We start from the raw sequence: 21532 nt of genomic DNA on the forward strand, positions 1-21532 counted from the left end.
TTAGCACAGTGCTTGACAGTCATGTATCTGTTCTCCAAGGAACCAGCACAGCTCGTTACATACGTCTTCGTCGTGAAATTGCAAGCTTTCAGTCTGTCTTCGCAGATCTGCCTTGGAGCACAGGCAGGAAAGAAAGCATGTGACTTTCCATCTGCTAAGAGAGGCTGCTTTTCCAGACCCAGCGCAAGCTGGAGAGGCATTGTAAGCTCTGCCTGTGGTGCTGTGCTTGCTGCTGCTGCTGGAGGGGGCGATTGCTGTTCCCCTCTGTGGTTTGTACTCATTCCAAGCTGAGAAATAACCAAAAGGCCAAAGGGTTAAGAAGGGTGCAGATGACTCCTTTCTTCTGATGTTCCTCTGAAGGAGGGGAGCAAAATAAATAGAAGCTGAGGTTTTGATTCAGTTTGTAGTCCCCAGATGGGAGGGTATGAGAGGGAATCATGGCTGGTTCAGTGGCGTTTGCTGTAGCCGAGGGTGTCACTGTCTGTTCTGGAGGACAGCTTTCAGAAATGCAGGTAGCAGATGAGCATCTGTCTCTTGTAAATCCCGTAAATGGAAAGCTGCAGTTTCCATGTCCTGCCTCCCTCCCCATTCCTTTTACTCTCATGTTGCACAATGAAAACAATATGTTTTGTTGGTTTATATGTGAATTGAGCATAGACAGGCTTGGGCAGCTGCAGCCGAGCTCCCAGGACCAGAGTTGTTCTTAAGCACATTATAAACTTCCCTCTTAAACAGCAGTAGCAGACTGCTGCACGGGTGTCAGGAGCTATGAAGGGGACAGATAGCAGAAGCGTCCACTTGGGTTTTCTATAAGGTTTGGGGTCACATTATCAATAAGCCTCTGGCAGGAGGGGTCACTAATCCTTCTTACACCAAGTAGGACTTCTTCTACATGTCTTTACCTTCCCTTTCTCTCCCCAAACTCCTGCCATTGAGATAACACTGGACCTCTTGAGTCTTCTGCGGTTGGCTCTTGTGGGATGCTGTTTAACAGCCTCTTAGCTCATGTTTAGAAAATGAACTATTTGCTTTCATGCATGATGCTTCTGTCCTCTTGGGTTCAGGCACTGAACTGAGATCAGCCTGAGCGCAGGCCTGTTGTGCATCATCTTTATGTAATGTTTAATCCATGTGCTGCCATGCTTCCCTCGAAGCCTGCTACATTATAAATACCTCATCCGCTGGGCCATAGTGTCCAGTGAGGATATGTGTTTTTTGTGTTTATCTAATTAATCCTGAACAGCATTATTGCTCCTTTGGCTGAAGGCATCAGCGGAAGTCCAGTCCAAGTGCCTGGTGTAAGCATGAGCTGCTAAACAGACCAGCTAGCAGAGGGAGAATGGATGTATGCCAATGTGTTTCTAGGTATTTAATACAGACAGTTCTCCCTCCTCTCTCCTCAGTCACTGCAGTATCTTGTGTTGCAGCAGCAGTGAGTCTATTAGACCACAAATAAGCCTGTCGTCTCCCTTGCCTTGAGTGGGAGGTTTGCTCCTTAAGTTCAGCTAAGTTCAACTGGAAATAAGAGACATCTGCCTTTCCCATTCTGCTCCTGAAGAGATCAGAGGACAGAGCTGTAGTGCAGACCTGTGTGACAGATTGCTTCTGCTGTAGCAGTGCTGAGGGAAGGCTGCTCTGCGATGGGCTTTGGTGAGTCAGTGCTTCTGTTTACTGGCAGACAGCAGGTCCTGGTTTGCCTGCCACTGCCAGCCCCAGTGGTACCGGCTGCTGCTGCATCCAAACAGGAGCAGGCAGGGCCTGGCCTGCTGCCAGGGGTTTCGCTCCTGTGTGCACTAGCAGAGGTAAGGGGTGAAACACTGTGGAGGCTGATCTTGAAGCAGCACATTGTGCTGCTGTAGCGCAGCTAGAGTGGCTCTGGGACTTCCTCCAAGCAGAGGTTTGCCCACTTGCTGCATTGCCCAGAGTGACTTGCAAGACTCTTGTTTCCACCTCCGCAGTGATCGGCTGGTCTGCATCTGTCCCATAGCAGTGGTGCATTACTCTGCAGTAGCTCTGCAGAGCTCTGCAGCAGCACACTTTTGTTCTGTGAGGGACATCCTGAGGTTTTCTGAAGTTCATTAACAATTTTGTAATGTTAGTGTCATTCTAGTGACTTTGGGTCAGAGCAGCTGCCTGCCTTGCTCTCTTTTGGTTGATTGTTCCAGGTTCCTGGGAGTACCATGAAAACAGCACGTCCTTATCCTGCAGAAGAGAAGTAGATTTACTTAGTTTTACATTAATTGGCTCAGCTGTCATTAAAAAACTGAATTTGGGTACTTTTTTGTAAGGATACTTGAGCCATGGTGAAATAAGTGTCCAGCTGCAGGGGAGGAAAGGCAGAAGGTGGACTTGGTATCCATTGTCTGTGGATTTGGCTCTGTAAATGAGGGAGGTGGGTGTTCCTTTTGTTCCTAGGAATCCCGAAACCTTCCCCAGGACTTCTGGCTGCATCTGCCCTGTGTTATGGAGCAGCCCCCTGCGGTACTGTGGTGCTCTGATGCTCTAATTGATGTAGCAATGTCTTTTGTGGAAGATATGGCTCTGAGAGGCAGCACTTAGATGGATCTCTTGGCATGACTATTAACGGTGCCTCTGCTTACAATTGCTGTATGATCTGCTTTGCTTAGGCACTAGCTGATGATGGATTTTGTAGCTGTTAAATTAAAGATAATTGCAGGCTTAGGAGGGCTGTGTGCTGACTACCAGAAGGGGGTGGAATATGTGCAAGCAAAATGTGCAATGGAGATTAGCATTATAGTGGTGGGATCTATGAGAACTGTAAAACAAAAAGGAACCTTTCTTCTCCTTGCTGGACCAAATCCTCAAGGGGATAAATTGTGTCTCTTGGGTTCTGCGTCTAGTCTGAGGCCTTTCCGAAGGGGCGTAAGGATTTGGCTGGAAACAGGTTGGAGGTGCTGAACCACTTCGTACTGATCAAGACAATAACGAGCTGGCTGGCCCTGCAGTAACACTGGAGGCAGAAGCTGTGTTTGCAGGGTGAGCGAGTGAGCCGAGTGGATTCCGCTAATGCCTGAGTGTTGACGCTGGACTCTTGAGAGCTTCCCTGTAGCTCTTGAATGAAAACATGCCTTTAGTGACACGGTTAAAAAAGGAAAAGGCCTGACAGCAGTTGTTTCCATGACAACAGAAAGACTTGCCTGCAATATTTCAGCTCATCAGCCTGGAGAACAGTCTGATTGATAGTTACATATGCGTGGTAGAGAGATAGCAGAAGAGGGGAGGCCAATTATATTGCATTTTCCTTGTCCTTGAATGCCTGGGGCCACAGCAACTGTGGAGGGCAGTTTTTCCTTGCTTTTTGTTGTTTTTTTTCCAAGTGAGAATGACCTGCATGTCCCTTGGAAGCGCCTGTACAACCTGCCAGCTGCGGATATGTGACCCTCATTGTCATAGGCTCTCTGGTTCAAAGCCTATGCCATGTGTGCAGGGAATATGGACATTTGGCTCCTTGATTGATGATTAGCAAATAGTTATTTACAATATAAAGTATAACTTAGAAGGGGAAGAAGTGAGTTTGAGCACATGCTTCCAGCATAAGCAATCTGCACTCGGGACATTCCTCTCTTCTCAGACTGTCTGATGAATGTCTCAAAGGCAAGATGCGCGTGGCTTCAGGAGAGTAGCGGAACGATTCAGGCTTCAGGAAAGCCTGTGGTGGGTTCAGTGCATCTTACCCCAGAGCACTCCTGGGCTCGCCAGCTCTGAGCCATCTCTGGGACATTCACATGATGAAGGGGTGGGCGGCCAGATTCTGCCCTGGCTGTGCTTTGCTCAGAGCTGAGTAGGAAGGGGAGCATGTATGGAGGAGCTGCCAGCAGAGAGGGACAGGTAAAGGTGCTGTGGGAGAGCATGAGAAGACAAACCCAAGGGTCTGGGTAAAGCACTCCCAGATCAAGAGTTTTGCTGAGGTCTGGGGACAACATGGCTCTCAGGTGGAGCAGAAGGCCCTGCCAGTGCAGGGTGGTGGGCTGCATGGCAGGGTATTGGGTGGTGCCCAATGGCATGGGAGGGTGGTGGGCTGCATGGGAGGGAGCGTTGTGTCGCCTGGGGAAGCTAAGGCTGGTGCCAGTGCTGGTGCTCTGTGTGGTGGTGTACCTGTCTCCCCAAAGTGTTTGTGCTCCTGGTTTTGTCCATAGTAACTGTCTTTCAAGGCAGCTCACTTCAGTTGATTTTCATTGCACAGTTGCCAGCAGGGTTTCCCTTTTTCCTTGGTTAGTGGTTAAAAATTGAGTCAAAGACTAAGACAGTGTGATCCCTGGCAAAATGTTGTTCCCTCTGCCCCCAGACCTTACCCATTGCAGACCGCAGCTCATCATCCACTTTGGGCAGGGCTGCTCAGAAGGAGTCTTGTCCAAGAGGCCCTTAGCTCTGCCCGGGACATAGGGCACTTCTCCGGGGCCGTGAGACAGAGCTGTAATGCAGACTGCAGCCCCCCCCAGGCAGCAGCAGCCACAAGCTGTACCTTAAACCTGGATGGCAGTGTACCCCAGGCTTAGGATAATTGCAGGCTTAGGATAATTGTCGGAGTGTGCTTTCTAGGGTGTTTGCTGAGTCTTGCTGGGTCTTGTGAAGAGCTGACGGTGAGCTCTTCCAGGGAAGCTTGGGAACCAGTGTGCTGTGCCCCACGCAGCACCATGTCACTGTAGCATGCGCTTATTTCCCCAAACAGGACTGGGAGTCATCTTCACAGAGCTTTTGAACATGCTCTTTAAACACACCCATAAAGCATGAGAAGTACAAAGCAAGCTGGGTGTTGCAGCAAATGCGCTGCAACCCCAAAGGAGAATGCCTGCCCTGGGAGAAGGGCCTCGCTGCTGGTAGGAGACTGTAAGTGCAGAGAGGAGCACACTTGTGCCTGACCGGGAACAGTCCTGACTTCTGGTGACCCTGCCTGACTCCAGAGGAACAGTGAAGCCCCCTCTGCCTTCGTGGGGCCAGGAGTTCAGCCTTAATTCCAGTTGATCGCATCCTTGAAAGGCAGCGATACTAGTTCTTCATGTTGGGCTTGATCCATTGCCAAAGAAAGTTTAAAGTAAATGCCACTTCAGTCAGTAGCCACTGGTAAGACTGTAGCATTTTGGGTTAATAGCCCTTGGGAAATGTATTTTGGGGAAAATATTTGAGAATGAACATTGAGTGTTCCCTTAAAAATAGATCCCCAGAGACAACAGATGCCAGATTGCTGCTCATGAGGGAGGCTGTTCTCCCTGGCTCCTGTTGTAGTTTCTTGATGATGCTTTTGCTTTGGAATTATGAGCAGAAACATTCAAAATAGAAACATTGTGATGTGATAAAATGGAACAAACCTACAAGGATCTGTGATGCTCTGTCATCTCTCCCTGAGATATGTAAATGATGCCTTTTAAAGCAGTTTGAGTATGTATGCAGCCTTCCTTGCGTTAATGCTCTTGTTGCAGGCTGTGGTCCCTCTATTTGCAATTCTGTTTGCCCTCACCTGCAACTCTGTAACTGCCCCGGCGCTGCTGGGGTGACACCCTTGTACCCAATTGCTCATACCCCGTGAACACTGACACTGCTGGGCAGTACCGCGATGTCTGTTGTGTCTGGTTTCTCAGGGGACGTGGCTGCCACTGATGTGTGAGTCGCCTTGCCTCCCCACCCTGCTTTTCACCCTCATTTCCTAGCTTTTAGTCTGTAACATCCTACTAAGGGAAAAAATGGACCTTAGGAGAGATACCATTACTAGATAATAGTCATTGGCACAGTAATCATTCCCCATAATAGCCACGCACAATCTGTGCCCGATCACAGCATGCTGCAGTCGGCACTGTGTCGGGACCCAGTAGAGAGGATGAGCAGGGCTGGGGGAAACTATCAGGAGATGATGAGAAAGGACTGGGGGGAGCTGCTGCTGCCTGGGGAAGAGCCCAGGAGAGGCTGCTTGTCTGCAGAGACCCATTACTTCTCTTCCCAGCTGGCCGCAGGGGAGTTTTCCCATCCCTTTTCTTTCTCTCTTCTTCTGCCTCTCCTTTTTCTTTTTTTTTTCTTCCCCCAAAGGTAACTTAGTACTGTTAGTCTGTCTGCCATCAGCTACAGACCCCAACAATAAGTCATTGTGGATGTAAGGGTATCTCTGTCCTTTGTGCAACAATAGGATTTTTTTTTTCCAGAATGAAGGTGCACACAGTGGCTTCAAGCCAGAGGAAAGATGGCTAAAAAAGCTCCCCGAACAGGCTGTGGACCGGCTGCTCCAGGCCCAAGGACAGGAGCAGGGATGAATTTCTGTGTATATGAACTTGACATGTATGTTGTTTCTGTAACCTTCTCACTCTCTTTATCAGACAAGTTCAGAGTCTCTGTTGGATCCTCAGCAAATCCAGGCTTTTGACCAACTCTGCCGACTCAACCGAGGAACCTCCAGAGTACGTACCACCTGTTTTCCTTTCAGTTTTAAATTGGTGAAGGGTATTTTGCATGTTGTCAAGCCCGATATTAGCACTGACAGCGTGGGCTTTGGCTTTTCTCTTGGGTTTCATTTAGTGCTGGCAATTTACTGTGTGTAGAGCTGGCTGTTTCACATCACAAGGCAGCCACACTGCCTCTGACAGAGCTAGGGAATTCACTGGCAGTGAAACCATGGAAATGGCTCTGGCTTTGGAGCTTGGCCTGAAAAGTGTCCATGGTGTGAGGTTTCTCAGATTCTTTTTAGATTTGCAAATAACCTCCCCTGCAGACACTGCATGGCTCCCACGATTGCACAGAAGGCTCCCTCCTCCTGCCCCCCATGTTGTCCCAAGGAGAGCACAGCTCCCTCGCATCTTCCTTGTGCCTCCTGCATGTTTTGGCTGCAGTTGTTGGCACTTTCAGCTCTTTCTGGGATTGTTTTTCAATTATGTAACTTTAAAACAACCTAAAGACACCTGGAAAGTTGTTTAGTTCAGGACTGTTGTCTGGCACTGAGCTCTATAGGGTCACTACATACCATATATACCCTTTTCTTTACATGTGTTAAGGTTTTTCTAACTGCTGCAGGAAAAAGGTGAGCCCCCCATGAGCACTTTGTCTTTCTGCACCTTGCACGAGTGCTTCTAGGCAGTCTGCCCAGGCCACCGGACAGTGATCTGTCTGGGTTTTGCCTTGCAGCTAGCTCTCCTGACAGAATTGTCTCGTGGCCACGGCGGTGAAAAGCACGGGCTGCTCAGTGTTTCCCATGGTGACCCGGCCACCAGCAGTGTCTTCCAGAACGAGAACTTCCAGCTCCATCTGGCCCCCCCTCCACTGGCTGAAGACTAGTGCTCCTGCCTCCGGCCCCTGCTGCAGCAAGGTCACAGCTGGTTTCAGGTTTTGGTGCTGGGAAGCCTTTCCATCCCAACACTGGACTTTCCCCCCCTCCACTGCCTTTCCCAGAACCCTCTGTGCTGTGTTGAGTATTGCTGGTGGGCGCTGGTGGGTTTGTAGCAGCGGGTGATCTCCCAGCTCTGCTGCCACCTCTCACTAAACAGAGGCAGCCATGGGGCAGCTGGGCTGAAAGCTGTGAACTCTGGGGGCAAAACCAAGCGTGCTAAAGCACCATGCAGCACTGGGCTACCTGCACTGACCTGGGGACTCATGGCAGCAGTGGTAACTTTGCCAAATAACCAAGTCAGCTCCACTCCACTGGAGGAGTGCAGCCTGTCCTGTGCCCAGAACCTGCGTTTCATGGTGCTGTGTTGCTTTTGTGGATGGGTACCACACCTGAGTTTTAATTGTACTACTAGTAAAAGCAGTCATTTTGCTGAGGCCTGGCCCGCTGTCTCATGGCAGCAGCCATGGGGTCTGAGGGCACAGAACAGGCAAACCTGGAAAAGGCTGAAGAATGCAGAAGATTATACACGTGTGAGCAAACTAACCTGTGCACGGTGTGGTCCTACAAACTTCCATTAAAAAGGCCCTTGGTTGAACTTTCCTGTATGAGCTGTGCACACGGGAAGCGGGTAAGAAAGAGGGCTGCTGGTCTGGCAGTGCTGCTGGCTGCTGTTTTCTTAGTACAATTGCCAGTGAACTCTGGTAGAGAAAGACGCATCTTGTCACTGCGGGTGAAGTGCAAACCTCCTCTCTCACCTTGTTGTACCTATGTTGGGGGAGGCAGGGGGGAGCGTGTGTGTAAAAAGGTGCTGCGGGCCCTTGGGGGCTGCAAGGGGGAGAGGATGGGTGTGATGGGCACTGGTGGTCAGAGAGGTTTGTCACTACGAAGCTCCACCCACTGTTTTGCAACACCAAATTGGGCGGCACCTTTATCACTCTACTTGCACAGCTGCAACCTGATAGCAGTGCTGTTCCTATACTGTCACCTCTGGCTTGCGAAACACACTCCAGATCCTGCCCTAACAAAGGGTGTTATTGGTCTGGTGATCATTATCTCGCCTCTTCCTCCTGTTCGTTTTGTCACTAGCACTTGGATGTTTTGGGGTACCATACCCTCAGGGCCCCAGCCAGCACCAGGCAGGCGTTGCTCTCCACGCACGCAGAACTAAGGCACAGAGCCGTGTGGCTGGTGCATGCGAAGCTCACGCTGGATGGCAGGAATACAGGGCAGTGCTGCTGCCTCCAAGGAACACAAAAGCACCACCTGTTGTGCAGAGCCCACCTGGCTGGGGAGCAGTGCCAGCGCCGTGCACCCTGGGGCCTGGCATGCCCAGTGTGCTCACCTTCCCACTAGCATTAAGAACTACAGAATGGTGCCCCAGATTAAGAACTACAAAGTGGTGCCCCAGACTGATGTTTCCAGCCTGCAGCCACATTTGAACCGTGGCAGAGGTAAGTGAAGGAGCTGCAGACAGCTGAATTCTCCCAGACATCAGCCTGAGCTTGCAGCTCCTCCTTGCTGTCCTCCTCCCTGACTGGGGCAGCTCTTCTTTTATAGGCAAGTGAGAACGGGGCTGTGAGGTTGCCCACCAGCCCCAGTACTTACCTGGTGCCCAAACCCAGGTGGGGCTGGGCCTGGTGCGCTCCACCTGGTTATTACATTTCTCTGCCTAGCACTGGCTGTGTGTCTCAGGTGCCACCATCTGAAGCTATAAGTCACCCTTCCTTTCCTGGAAATATCAGAATGTTTCACTGTACTATGGAAAATACAGTTACGACAAGCAGAACTTCAGTTGTTTAGTATTTTATTAAAGAGGAAACATACACCTCTCCCTGGCAGAGTGAGCAACGAGCCCAGGGCACGTCTCTTACAGCACGTCTACGCCAGTGTTTGTGCAAAGAAAAGAAATCACGTTTCTGTGAAGAGCGTGTTTCTGAACTGGGGTGCGTGATGGAGCACAGTGGGAAACCTGCCACTGTGCTGGCTGCTGAAACGCTTTCCAGAACTAGCCCTGTCCCACACCAGGCTGCTCCACTGACGTTTTACAGGTACAACAGAAGGAAGAGGCAGCTTATTTTGTGCTTAAGACATCTGAACAAATCCTGGGTAGGAGACACTCACAGCTTGTGAATATTGCTAAGTACTTACAGTTAAGAAAGAATGTATCCTGACGACAGTGATATGAACCTGCAAGACCACAGGATCTTACAGCAAGTCTTGGTCATAAATACCCAACTGAGTTTCACTCTGCTCACAGCTGGTGCCCCCTAACAGCAGCAGCCAGGCAGCTCCTGCTTGCTTCCAAACAAGGTGAGCTCATGCCATGTCAGAGGGTCCCAATGACCTTTCCTGTGCTTGGTGCCTGCAGTGAGAGCTGGCAAGGAACACCCTGTCCTTGGGAAAGGCCCCGCTTCTGCGAGTCCCTTGGGAGGATGCATCAGCCAGCCCACCCTGTCCTCCTGGGAAGCTGAAGCTGCCTCTGGGAAGAAAGCTCAGGCAGGCCAGCCACAAGAGTGAGGTTTTTCGCTCTCCACTCAGATTACAATTGAAAGATTAAATATGAATAAATGCTGTAGGTTTATACATAATGCTTCCTTCTACCTATGGAATGTGTCTGGTCAAACGACACTAAAAATGTTAGAAACCTTAGTTAACCAAGACAGACAACTCTGCCCTTAAAAAATAAATAAATCCTATTTAGTTTTACTACAGCCTCCATTTAAATGCCCTCAGAAAAACAGAACATTTTCAGGTGCCTGTTCATGCAATGGCCCAAGTTCCTCATTTAACAAGCATTGCACTTTTTTAAGTAAGTCATCAAAACTATAAAACCTATTATTTTTGTCTGAAAGTGTTAGTCTAAAAAGTACAGTATTACTTTATAGCCATTTAGGGTAAACTCCTAGCACACGCGCATATGCACGTACACACACTGTTGCCTAAACATTTTCTAAAGATACTGATTACAAAGTGTATAAAATTAGTAATATATTGTCAGGATACAGTGAGAGAGATGAGCCATCCTACAACACAGACTATAATCTAGTATCAATCACTAAACTGTACACATTTACACAGCCTTATATTCACCAATGACTTTTGAAACATAAACAGCAAATACACAAAGAAATTCAGTAATGCTGTTGAAAACACAGTTATTACTGACTCCAACTGATTCAAGCTGACTGAAATCTTCTGAGAATGACATTTTTGTTTCGTCAAGCAGGGCTGAAACCAAACCAGCAGCAAGACAGCTTGCTCTTACCAGCTATTTGAGGAAACCCCTGTTCAGAATCTGCTCTTGAACTGTGTGCAAAGCAGCAGGAGCCGAAGCTTCCTCTCTCCGCTAGAATGACCTTAGGCTGTATTTTAACAAGCACCCTCACTACCGAGCCTGTGGGCCACCTCCCACGGGCACCTCCATGCTGTCCCCAAGCTCTGCCAACACAGTGGTGTGGCTGAGAAACTTTTTTTTTAGATTTTGTTATTCTTCAGGCAAATGCAGGCCCTGAGGCCATTTGGTCCTGAGTGCACGTGTGTGGCACCAAACAGCACAGGAGGAAGCAGCAGGCAAAGCTGAGGGCGGATTTTGTGTGTTTGGAGGTAGTCACTTCCTTTGCCTATCATTTTACACTCCAGTCTAGCATGGTATTGGTTAGACAGCCGTGCTTCCATCTCTGCCTGCTCCCCCTCCTGCTGAGCTGCAAAAGCCAGATCCCCTTCCTGAGATCCATGTAGAGAAAAGGGACCAGCTGGATCCAGGCAACTGATCCCCCTCCAGAGCAACAGTTGCCTTCTCAGGAGATTTCAGAGCCTGACCTAACTCAGCAGATGCTCAGTGCATAGCCTGGAGAAAAGTTGGAGGCACTTTGTGCATTCTCTAGCCTGCCATACCAACCCACTGGAAGAGTGGTGCCAACAGCCTTCAAGAAGGGTCGCACCAGCACTAGAGAAAAGGATGGACACTGTGCAAGGACAGAGACGGAAAGAGCCTCTTGTCGCCACACCTCGCGTAGCGGTTTGAGAAAGAATAAGGGCAACTTGGTTTTGCTGCTCACAGGCGTGCTGCACTAGCTCACCCTCTGTGCTTTGAAGGCCCACTGCTAACATCCTGACAGATGGAAACACCTTGAGTGGCACATCCTTGTATGAGTAGTATATGATGTAACCCAGACCAAGATTAGGGCCTATTTCAGCTATATAAGTCTTAAGATTTATCACTACCTTATGTGCAGATGTGGGAGATCTGATCAGGCTGAGAACGTGTTAAAATTGCTCAGGCTGCTGCTAATTCACCAATATGCAAGTCCCATGACCACACTCCCATGAGGAATCTGAAATATCAAGTGCACTGGAAAAAAGGGATTGTCAGAAAAAACAGAAATATAAATACTACAAAAGCAACATTACTGAGTGGGAACTGGACTGATCTGATACCAACTTGTCGGATCACACAGTGGTTTCTATAGTCTCAATCACTTCCATTTCGCACTGCGAGGGTGACAAGAGCGGGCATTCATCTGGTTCCCAGCTGCTATCTGGGCTGTAATCTTCTTCTGAACTTAGCTCGGCCACCCCCTCTGTGTCCTCATCACATGACTCCATGTAGTGAACCCCAACTGCATTGATCCCGGAGTCCTCGGAGCTGGAAGGGGACGAGCAGTGATCTGTTTTTGGTGTATTGCTCTCTTTTGTGATTAAGGCATTGCGAACAGGGACTTCCTCCGGCTTTATCTTGTGGGGCACGGGGGGAGGCTGCCTCTGCACGTAGCACATCTTCCCGTTGATGCATTTCACGCGGTAATTGTCAATGAAGAGGTCTGCGATCGTGCAGAACTGCGGGGAGTCGGGGGGCAGAGGGGGCTGGAAGACAGGCGCAAACTTCAAAAAGTGTTCAGTGAGCGAAACAGAGATCTGGATGGTGTTTGTAGACTCCCGAGGGCGAACGGGTATTTCGGTGCTGGGAAGCTGCTCTACAGGTGTCATGGGCTGATAGACATATTTACCTGTGGGGAAAAACAGAAAAGCAGCATTTAAAGATTGTTATCTTTGAGTTGGAAACAAACTGATGACATGATGCTTGCCCTTGGCCGTTAATAATAACCAACGGTTCCCTGCAGTCAGTAGCCGCTCTGTTTTCAATGACCTCAAGGTGTTTAGTCCTCTCCTGGTATGGATTCTCTGATGCTTAATACTGTAGGTAAGCACAACCTTCCTTACCCCAGTCCTGCTCCTCTCCCTGCCCCTGCTTCAAAGACATCTGTAGGACATCACTAACTGTAGAAAATTAACTCCAGGGGCACAACTCCATAGCTAAGAAGTGGGACAGATGCAAGTCTGCCTGCACCCCTTTCTAGGGGAAAGAAAACTGAAAAGATGCTCAGAGATTTTTTTTTTTTTTCACTGAACACAGAGCAGTTCTAGCTTACATCTTTGCTACAATGATCTAGGTTTTGTAATATTATTATTATTCCAAAGTACAATGAGTCTCCCTGCATGCATTTACATTTTTTTTCTGGGGACTAAATAGTGTTTTTCTGTATTATAAACCAGAGGTTCATACATGACTGCAATTAGAATTTTAAGACAGAAAACAAGGGAATTCCCAAGCCATAGAAATGCTTTTTGCATCTTGATTATCTGGTTAAGTAGTAAGAAAATTGGATTATGTTGGTTATACAGAGCTGAACCAAGTGTGAACTGAAAAATCTTTACTAAAAGAAATAAATAAAAGAGCAGAAAATCAGTACTTTGTTAGGAAAAACTGAGAAACCTGAGGCTATGCCTAAGACTGTAAAATGCTGCATTTTATTTGCATGAAGTCTCTGAAAGATTCATGTCTCCCTAGGGGCTCATACACTATGAAAGCACAAATTTCCAGAAGACTTGCAAGTAGTGGGGCTCTCAGAAGAGTTTTGATGTACTAGTTGCAAATACTGCTTTGCAAAGGCAGAGAAAGTATCAAAGCACTGAAGGACTGTTTTGATGCTTGAAGCTTTCCAGGTAAGGAGCAGAAAGCCACCAAAGTCTTGCTGCATTAATGAATCCAGCTGTGCAGTGATGAGATCTGCCACACATTTTTGTGTCTGCGGCTCAGAGGTAGGTGCAGCCCTTCTCCCCCAGATTACTCATTCCTTTGGAAAATTGGAGCAGTGACTGCATTTCTGGCTCAGGGAGGCTGAGCAGGGCCCAGGCCATCAGCAGGAAAGAAGCGCTTTCCTCTCCCCAAGGAAGGGCTCGCTCCCCACGCCATGCCTCTCTGCAGTAAAAAAATCCCATCCTCAGCCTGGGAATCCTTCCCAGACGTGGGAAGAGCTCTGGCTGCAACAAGTTCCCAGCTAGCGTGGCATTTGGTGCCCAGCCACCTGTTGAAAGCACTGGCAATGGGACGGGCTGAGAGATCCCAACTCTCGGCTGCAGCAGCCTCTGGGGTGTTCGCTGCCTCTGCCAGCCCCGACAAGCCAGGGCCCACACACAAGCTGTGCTTTGCCAGCCCAGCTCCAGCACGTCACCAGGGGAAACCTCGAATGCTGGAGAAGGCTTTTCCCACCCCTGCTGCACTGTTGGTATTGGAAGGGAAACAGCTCGTGTGAAAGTCAGCTGTGCTCCTCTGCTGGGACTTCAAACCCCCCTCGCCAAAGGACAGGGAGAACAGAGGAAACGCCACAAAGAGCGCAGAGCTGAAAGAAGAGCTTAGGGAGCACTGGAGCGTGGGAGAGGCACACTGCGAGGCCAGCACATGCAGAAAGCAGGCTCAGAGGAACAAGCACCAGACACGCTGAAGAGAAAAGCCCACCCCTGTCGTGCCATGGGAGAGAACAGCCAACCGAGCCAGGCTGAGAGCAGCGAGACGGCAGCAGTGGGTGGGCAGGGGAAAAGAACATTTTGTGAATAGATTTGACCAGCTCCCCTCGAATACCTCATCAAGCACTTTTTTCCTACAATCTGTGGAATGATAATTGTTACAGAGCCACTGGAAAAGCTCAGTGAAAATAAAACAACCTTTTTTCCCTCCTGTTTGATTATGGCTGGATGGCAGAAAATACAAAGACATCCTCTCCACTTGCCATCTTTTTAACATACCATGGTCTAGTTTCTAAACTTGCGGTGACTCAGAGGAATTAAGTGCTAGCATCAAACAACTGAACACTTCAACCACAGGCAGAGCAGACCTCTTACTCCTCCGGTGCCCTTTAGAGCAGCAGCACAGATATTTTGATTCTGGCAGTCACTGAGGGATGGGGTCTCTTGGGCATTTTTCAAATCTTGCTGACACAACTTCTCTGGGAAGTTCTCTGGGGCAGGTGCGCAGACCTTACCTCCACAACCCACTGTAACAGCAGCAGCCGATGGCTTCCTGCCATCCACTGCCATTCTCCAGAAATCCTTTGAAATTAGTGAACATTAAATATGCTACTGTCTTGCAAAGCAACACAGATGACCGATTAGCATGCTGCTGGTTGGAATAGGGTCTGATAAAATTCAGCTCACAGAAACTGAAATGCAGCCTACCCTTGCCTGAAACCACGACACTGTATTTATTCATATATTTGGAGCGCTTCTGTGTGGGCTCCTATTCCATTCCATTGACAACCAATGATAAAAAACAGATACTAGTGAAAAAAAATTTCTCAACTCAATGTTGTGCCACCTCTACCTTAAGTATCCAAGGAAGGCCCTAGTGAAGATTTTAACAGGATCAAGAAAAAAAAAAAGGTATGTGCACAACAGGACTGTATTTTTCTACTTAAAATAGCCACCACATGCTGGCAGAAGGCTGGGGGACATTGGGAGAAGAAAGCGGCAGACTTAAGCCAAAGTAACTTACAGCATGGACATTGAATGATAAATCTTTGATTCATCAGTTTGACTTTTTTTTCCTCCCCAAAAAGTGGCAGCAGGGGGAGATGAGGTGTTACCTGGAAGCTCAGCTGGTTGTTTTACCATTGCAGCAGCATGTGGGAATTCTCTGCGTGTTTCAAAACTGCCCTGCTGGCACTAATTTCAGGGTAGGAGAAAACAGCGGCTATTCTGTTAACAGAGGATTTCAGATCCCCATTCGTGTGACCTTACAGTGGCTGAAACCATTTCCTCACGTTCCAAGGACAAGCGCTCTGCCAGGGTAAAGCAGGAATTGCCCAACAGAAAAAAAAGAGAATTTTCTACATGAACTGCTTTCTACATTTTTTTAGAATTCTGGTACAAGTTTGTTAAGTTGCAGCTAGTTTTAGGGCCAAGTTTATTTTAGACAGATTAAACTTCTGTTTTAAAACATGATCAGGTCCCTCTTTAAGGGGTGCTGGTGCTCACAGCGGGGACTGTCAGACTCCATCACGGACAAAGCTGTGGTTACAGCCTCAGTTACAACTCCTTACCCTACATAATACGTGTAAACACATCAGCCATGACGCATTCTGTGAAAAATAAATGCAGAAATTTAAAAATAAGATTGCCCCCCACCCCTGCAGCTTGCAGGATTGGCAGGGATCTTTTTCACAGAAAATTACCCCAAAAGCACAAGTCCCCAAGTTCTCTTATAATACATCTTGGTCTGATCAAACTCCCACTGAAATAAACAGCAATATTTTTGCTGACTTTAAACAGCTGGCAAAAGTCTATGATAAAATAGTATTTTGAGCACCTATTCTGATACATTCCTTTTAATATGCCAGCATGTAATTTATTGCCTATTTATTCCAACCAAGCCAGTTGAAGAATTCTGCAATTGAGCTGCGCTGATGAATGCTCCTGTAAATTACAGTGTTTTGCACAAATACAGATGCCAGACTAGACACTGCATCGCAAGTTGTTTCCTGGGTCACTTGCCACCGCTGCCTATGCGGAAGATGGTAATTTGCTGAAGGAAAAATACTGCACATGCTGAACACATGTCCAAAAATCAAACTCCAAAAACAGTGAAAAACAGTTTGCTGCATTTGCAGAAGTTTGGGAAGCTCTTGAGCACTGTAATAGCTGCTATGAAGAAGCATCACAGTTCTGGCTCTGCCATTCTACCACTGTGGCAAAAGGGCTCAGGGGAAACAAGAGCCCGTTCCTCTCCTGGATGTTTAACAGGAAATGTGTGAAACTAGGCTCTGCCAAAATTATTTTCATGATAAGTCTCAATTATCCACGACAGCCATATGCTAACAGATGATACGATGAAATGTGAGACAATGAGAGACTTCAGAAGTAGGTATGTAGGCTACGCTTAACTGTCACAACCAAAAGCCTGCACCAGTACCTACACTTTCTGCTGCTACATGCTCACAAAGTGTTATCCTCCATAAACGCTGCACCTCTTTGATCCCAGTCACACAGCAACAGCAGTTTGTGCACAATTAAAAAGGACTGATTGTTTTTCCATTTGTTCATTATTCAACTGACCCTTGTGAAAGCCTAAAAAAAATTCTCCAGAGAATTAGCACACACTAAAGCTGATACTCAGCTGCAAAACAACTATTCCAGATGTGTCCAATGAGGTAAGTACTGGGCAGTGCTCATCTCCCTGCTTGTCTGTTCACAGAAATATGATTTTTATTGCCAAATCGGATGGATGCTGTTCACCAAAGCCTTGGCTCCACGCCTCCAGTGCCACCTGCCAGCAGGTTAAGGCAGAATCCAGCAGAGCAGTGAGCTCTATCATGACCTGCAAATCTTGAGCAAACTCATACAACTTGGAAAATTTTTTTATCCCCAAAAGTAGATGCACACTTCCATATAATATATATATAAAGTCTGTTTGTGGCATTGATTACCAGAACTATGTGGTTGATTGATTGGAAGCTCTATTATAGTGTCTCCTGCTTACAAAAAACAAATACAAGCCTTTAGAAGCAAGCCACGAGGTCATTTCTTTCTGATTATTTTGCTAATTGAGCAGTCTGTATGCATCCTCACTGAACAGACACAGCAGCAATTTCCATGGCTAATACAAAATAACTTAACCATGAAATAAGCAGAGGTGCTGCTTAAACATTTTATTCTCTACTTCCCTTCGTCCCAGCATTCTAGTTTACCTCTGACACTCATTAACGTGCTTGGCATATTAAAAAAAAGAATAAATCCATCTTTCACCAGTGAGGTTTCTCATAATAAATTCTCAAGTTTTACCCTCTCAAAATGCTACCTTGAAGGATTTTTTTTCCTAATAAACAACAACATGAATTGCAATGCACTTCAGAAAATAATAAAAGATTGCTGTGGATCGTAAGTTGTTGATCTTACGCGTCTATACAGCGATACATACTGTGTATATTTGTTTGCATGCAAGACATTTAGGCACCTTTTAACTGAAACAGGAAAGCTTTTTTCTTATGTATTTTCTCCCGTGCAGCTTGCTTGGACAAAGATTTCTATACCCTCCAACCTGCCAGCTCATCTACTCTAAAAATCAGCAGCATTAATGAAGACCTGCTAACCATACACTATTTAACCATAACCTGTCTCAATTTAACCTGCACAGCTTAAGAACTGCTCCCAGGCACCTGAGCTGGCTGAGCACTTGCAGTGAAAGCACCTAGCCAAGGTATGCTGGAAGAGAACCAGCTCTGATCTCACCAGACATTTCAGTGCCTTTGGCTGTGATGTATGATTAACGAGGCTGAAGCACTGACCTCAACCATACAGCAAAGCACACGGGCTGGCATTTAGGCAGCTGTGTGTTCCCACCGAATAAGGGTGTGCAGAGGGTGTGTGCCGTTGGTGCCCATGGTTTAACAGCAGAGAGCTGCTCTTTAAGTGTTGGTGACTTGTTTCTGCTTGAACCTACACCTTTGTAACAGCACCAGTGATCGTTGGTTGCAAAGTCAGCCAGGATTCTCACTCCAGCCATGCAAGGCTCTCCTATTGCCACACACAACCCTATCAAAAAAATCAGCTTACATGGGTGGGAAATCAGTCCCACTATGAAGAACATTACAAAAAATTCTAATCAAGTACCGCACAGCTTTGAAGGAGCAAAGGCAAAGCAAGTATTCATAATGCATGTATAACACGAGACAGTATTACCTTGGAGGGATTCTGCATTAGTCTAAGGAGAGTTCACAACACAGGGACTCTTCCACATCTCTCTGCATGGGGAAGCCTTGGAGATCCGCTTCTCAAGCACTGGCTTTCTTCGTAGCAAAAGATAGAGAACTACCAAGCATTCTTCCAGTGGGACTTGTTTCATATGTCACCAGCGTGGCAGGAGAGACAAGTCTGTCTCTTTAGGAAGAGCTAACTGGATGCACACCCCTCTGATGTCTAAATGAAGTTGTCTTGCAGGTGATGACAGCTACAAGCTGGAGTAGTGTGTTGCTGCCTGGATTGGCACAGTAGCCCAAGGGCAACGTATAAACTGTCAAAGCACCCGGCTGGTTTTCCAAGATCCCTGGGGTGGTGGGTGGCACACGTGGCAGATAGCTCTGCTGTAACAGACTGGCCTGTGGTCAGCCCCAGCCTGTGTGCAGGAAGGAACTGGGTATCGTTTCACCAATGAAAAAGCAGAAAGTCAGGGCAGACGGAGGGTTTTCCTCCTCTACAGACTAAAGCAAAGCTCGCTGCCCACAGTCTGGAGATGTATATTGACGGGCACTCAGCACTCTAAGCCTGCTTGAGGTACCCACCACACCTTTTTTTCAGAAGCATTCAGCAGAGTAGAAGAGTCATCTGAAAGTGTGATACTGGCCTGAACACCTACACGGGGATGCTGCCTTCCAGCCCCACAGGCTGCAACAGCAGACAAAATAACTGCCTCTGGCCTTCCTCCTTCTTTCTCTCTCCAGTTATATGCACAGCTTGGGACAACAAACCTTTGCAAACAAAGATTGCCCTAACCATAAATATTCACCAAGGACTATAATAGCTTCAAATTACACTTTGCTTAGAGCACAGTAATAGCTTTTCCAGAAGGGTGAGAACAAATGGAAGGAGAAACCTGGAGTACATTTACAGATGGCACATGTAAAAAAAACACTACTAACCCAGTTTCCATGTCTTTGTATTGTTTGGAATAGCCATCATGTTGTATCTAGCAAAACATCATGGGCTGCGTTGGGAACGTGAGACATGGAATAAGCCACCAGAGGAACAGAAATATTTCAGGACACTGAGGCACTGTCAGATTTACAGTACAAGCTCAAGTAGAGCTGAACTGTGCCATTGGTGGTTATAATGAAGCATAAGTTAAAATGCTTGTCGACACTGAAGGAGCCTCATAGATAAAGATATGCAACACCTGAATGTAAGTGATACTTTCACCCTGCACTTCTTCCAAAGAACTTTGAAAAAGCACTGAGATTGTTCAAACAATTTTCTAGTGCAGGGAACACAAATAGAGCATCCTGCACGTTTCCAGTACTTCTGGCATAACTAGAAGGTGTAGTAAGGGATCATAAAAGAGACTCCAAGGACACAAGCCAACTCTGCAAAGGAACATCAGTTACCCCACCACCGCCACAAAAGAAAAAGAAATCATGCAACGGGACTGTAGCAGCCTGGAAATACACCAGGAAACATTAGCAGGCTCTGACCTAACAGAAGTGTATCATTACAAACAGCACCTACTCACAGAAGCACCTACATCAGAGCACTAACAAATCCATCCCATTCCCGACCTCATCCAAGCACAGAAAAGAACCGGTCTAGCAACGTTTCTACAGTGGCTCCCCCAGCAGCAATTTTGTACAGTTGCCAGTTCTCTTCTCATGTGAAAGAGAGGTGTTCCCTCTCATTGCTGTATAGCGAGACAGCTGTGACAGCCCTTGACTTGATGAGCCATAAGCTTTTCACAGGAAACCAAGAAAGACGGGAAAAAAAAACCAGCAAGTTTTTCCTTCATCAAATTTGTATTTTAATGCCCTTTTGTCTTGATTTGTTTTAAATACAAAAAGGATCATGATTGTACATGCTGTAAGCTGTCTAAGCCTTTCAGGGTTTTCTGTGCATGTCTGCTTAAGAGCAGGTAACTCGCAAATGCAAACAGACCCTGGAGCTTCCTTCTATCATCCGTGCTCTTTCCTCTCATTTCTTACATGGATTTACAAGACTTAAAGAAAAAGCAACCCTGAAGGTTCAGAAATGTTTCATGCAGCCATAAACCCTCTTAAAGGGGCCATATTTGCTTACTAACCATTGTAAGGGAACAGAATATCGACACCCAAAAGAGCCATGAACAACAATGCATGCCACGTGTCTTCTGAAAGAAGCTTTTTCCTTTCGGTACCTGTGAGAAATGTCGCACTTATCACAGGTATACTAACCCCAGCCCCGGCACAGCCCCACGCTGGGTTACACACACACCCCACAGCACAGGCATGAAAAGCGTAGCAGTCAGTCTCACATACCTCCACAAGCACAGCTTATCGTGAGCACAGCAGCTAAGCGCTGGCTATCGCAACCTGAGCTCTGAACCCAAGGACGTTTGCCTTCCAATATCCCTTTACAAAGCTACCCCAAAGGGGAGAATAACCACTCTTTGCACATTTCCCTCAAAAATTTTATCCCCAACTTACACTAGATATTTTTTAAATTCAGTAGAGAAGATAGATAGCAAAAAAATGGCTTAGTGCTGAATATTTATTCTACAAAACCATCCCTGTGCACCATCTGCTCAAGCTTCAGCATCCCATCATTTTCATGCAGACAGTCAGTGTGCTGATATGGTAACAAAGAAGGATCAGCACAGATCAGTGTCAGAAGCTACCTAGAAAATGAAGGCATTTCCTGGTATTGAGAAATCACACGCACTAGAGAGACAAGTTACAGTCTTCTTCCAGGTGCGCAGTACATGCTACAGGGGGGCACCCTGAGCCCCTGTATGCAATGGGAATGTTTTCCTCTGAATTCTCAAATAAGCAGAACAGCTCATGGGTTCTTGAATGGAAAGTCCTCTCCAAAGGACTGTACCATGCAAGAAAAACCTGTACTCTGCAGCCACAGGAGACAGCCTGTGGATGGACAGCTGAGGCAGGAGGTTGTTTTTTGTAGCTTGGGAGAGACACATCTTCATGGCTACAGCCTGTTTTCCTGGTGGGCTGACAGGAGAAACAATGGCATATGTGATGTGCTGTACCTGTGCTGCTCCCTTCCTGTTGTCAGAGTACAGGGTCTCCTGCTGACAAGTCATCTGCGTGGTGGCCTTACCAGAGCGCAAGCCTTCTGGGCTTGACAAACAACACATTATTCAACTTCATTGCTGGGAACAGCGTCCTTGTTATCAAC

The 21532-nt window shown here is 47.2% G+C and overlaps 2 protein-coding genes across 8 annotated transcripts in view; one reads left to right on the top strand and one right to left on the bottom strand.

Moving 5' to 3' along the window:
* VPS8 (VPS8 subunit of CORVET complex) overlaps positions 1-8099 on the top strand; it is an 89433-nt gene extending 81334 nt beyond the window's left edge. For 2 of the 5 annotated variants that reach the window (XM_075507598.1, XM_075507596.1), the window contains 2 exons: positions 6324-6404; positions 7126-8096. In XM_075507598.1, the coding sequence (XP_075363713.1) occupies positions 6324-6404; positions 7126-7275 (231 nt within the window). In that variant the 3' untranslated portion in view covers positions 7276-8096. Of the gene's footprint in view, positions 1-6152; positions 6294-6323; positions 6405-7125 lie in introns of those variants that run through there. The other 3 variants (XM_075507599.1, XM_075507594.1, XM_075507595.1) reach the window with 3 other exon arrangements.
* Positions 1-21532, bottom strand: part of C7H3orf70 (chromosome 7 C3orf70 homolog) — a 34000-nt gene that overhangs the window by 2811 nt on the left and 9657 nt on the right. The window contains exons 2-3 of one of the 3 annotated variants that reach the window (XR_012776475.1): positions 11552-12333; positions 8933-9056 (exon numbers count right to left, since the gene is read on the bottom strand). Coding sequence is in view for 2 of the 3 variants with exons in the window: in XM_075507602.1 (XP_075363717.1) it covers positions 11777-12333 (557 nt within the window). In the remaining variant the exon portion in view is untranslated. Of the gene's footprint in view, positions 1-8932; positions 9057-9120; positions 12334-21532 lie in introns of those variants that run through there. The other 2 variants (XM_075507602.1, XM_075507601.1) reach the window with 2 other exon arrangements.

This window comes from Mycteria americana, chromosome 7 (assembly GCF_035582795.1).
Source record: "Mycteria americana isolate JAX WOST 10 ecotype Jacksonville Zoo and Gardens chromosome 7, USCA_MyAme_1.0, whole genome shotgun sequence".
Taxonomy (NCBI): Eukaryota; Metazoa; Chordata; class Aves; order Ciconiiformes; family Ciconiidae; genus Mycteria; species Mycteria americana.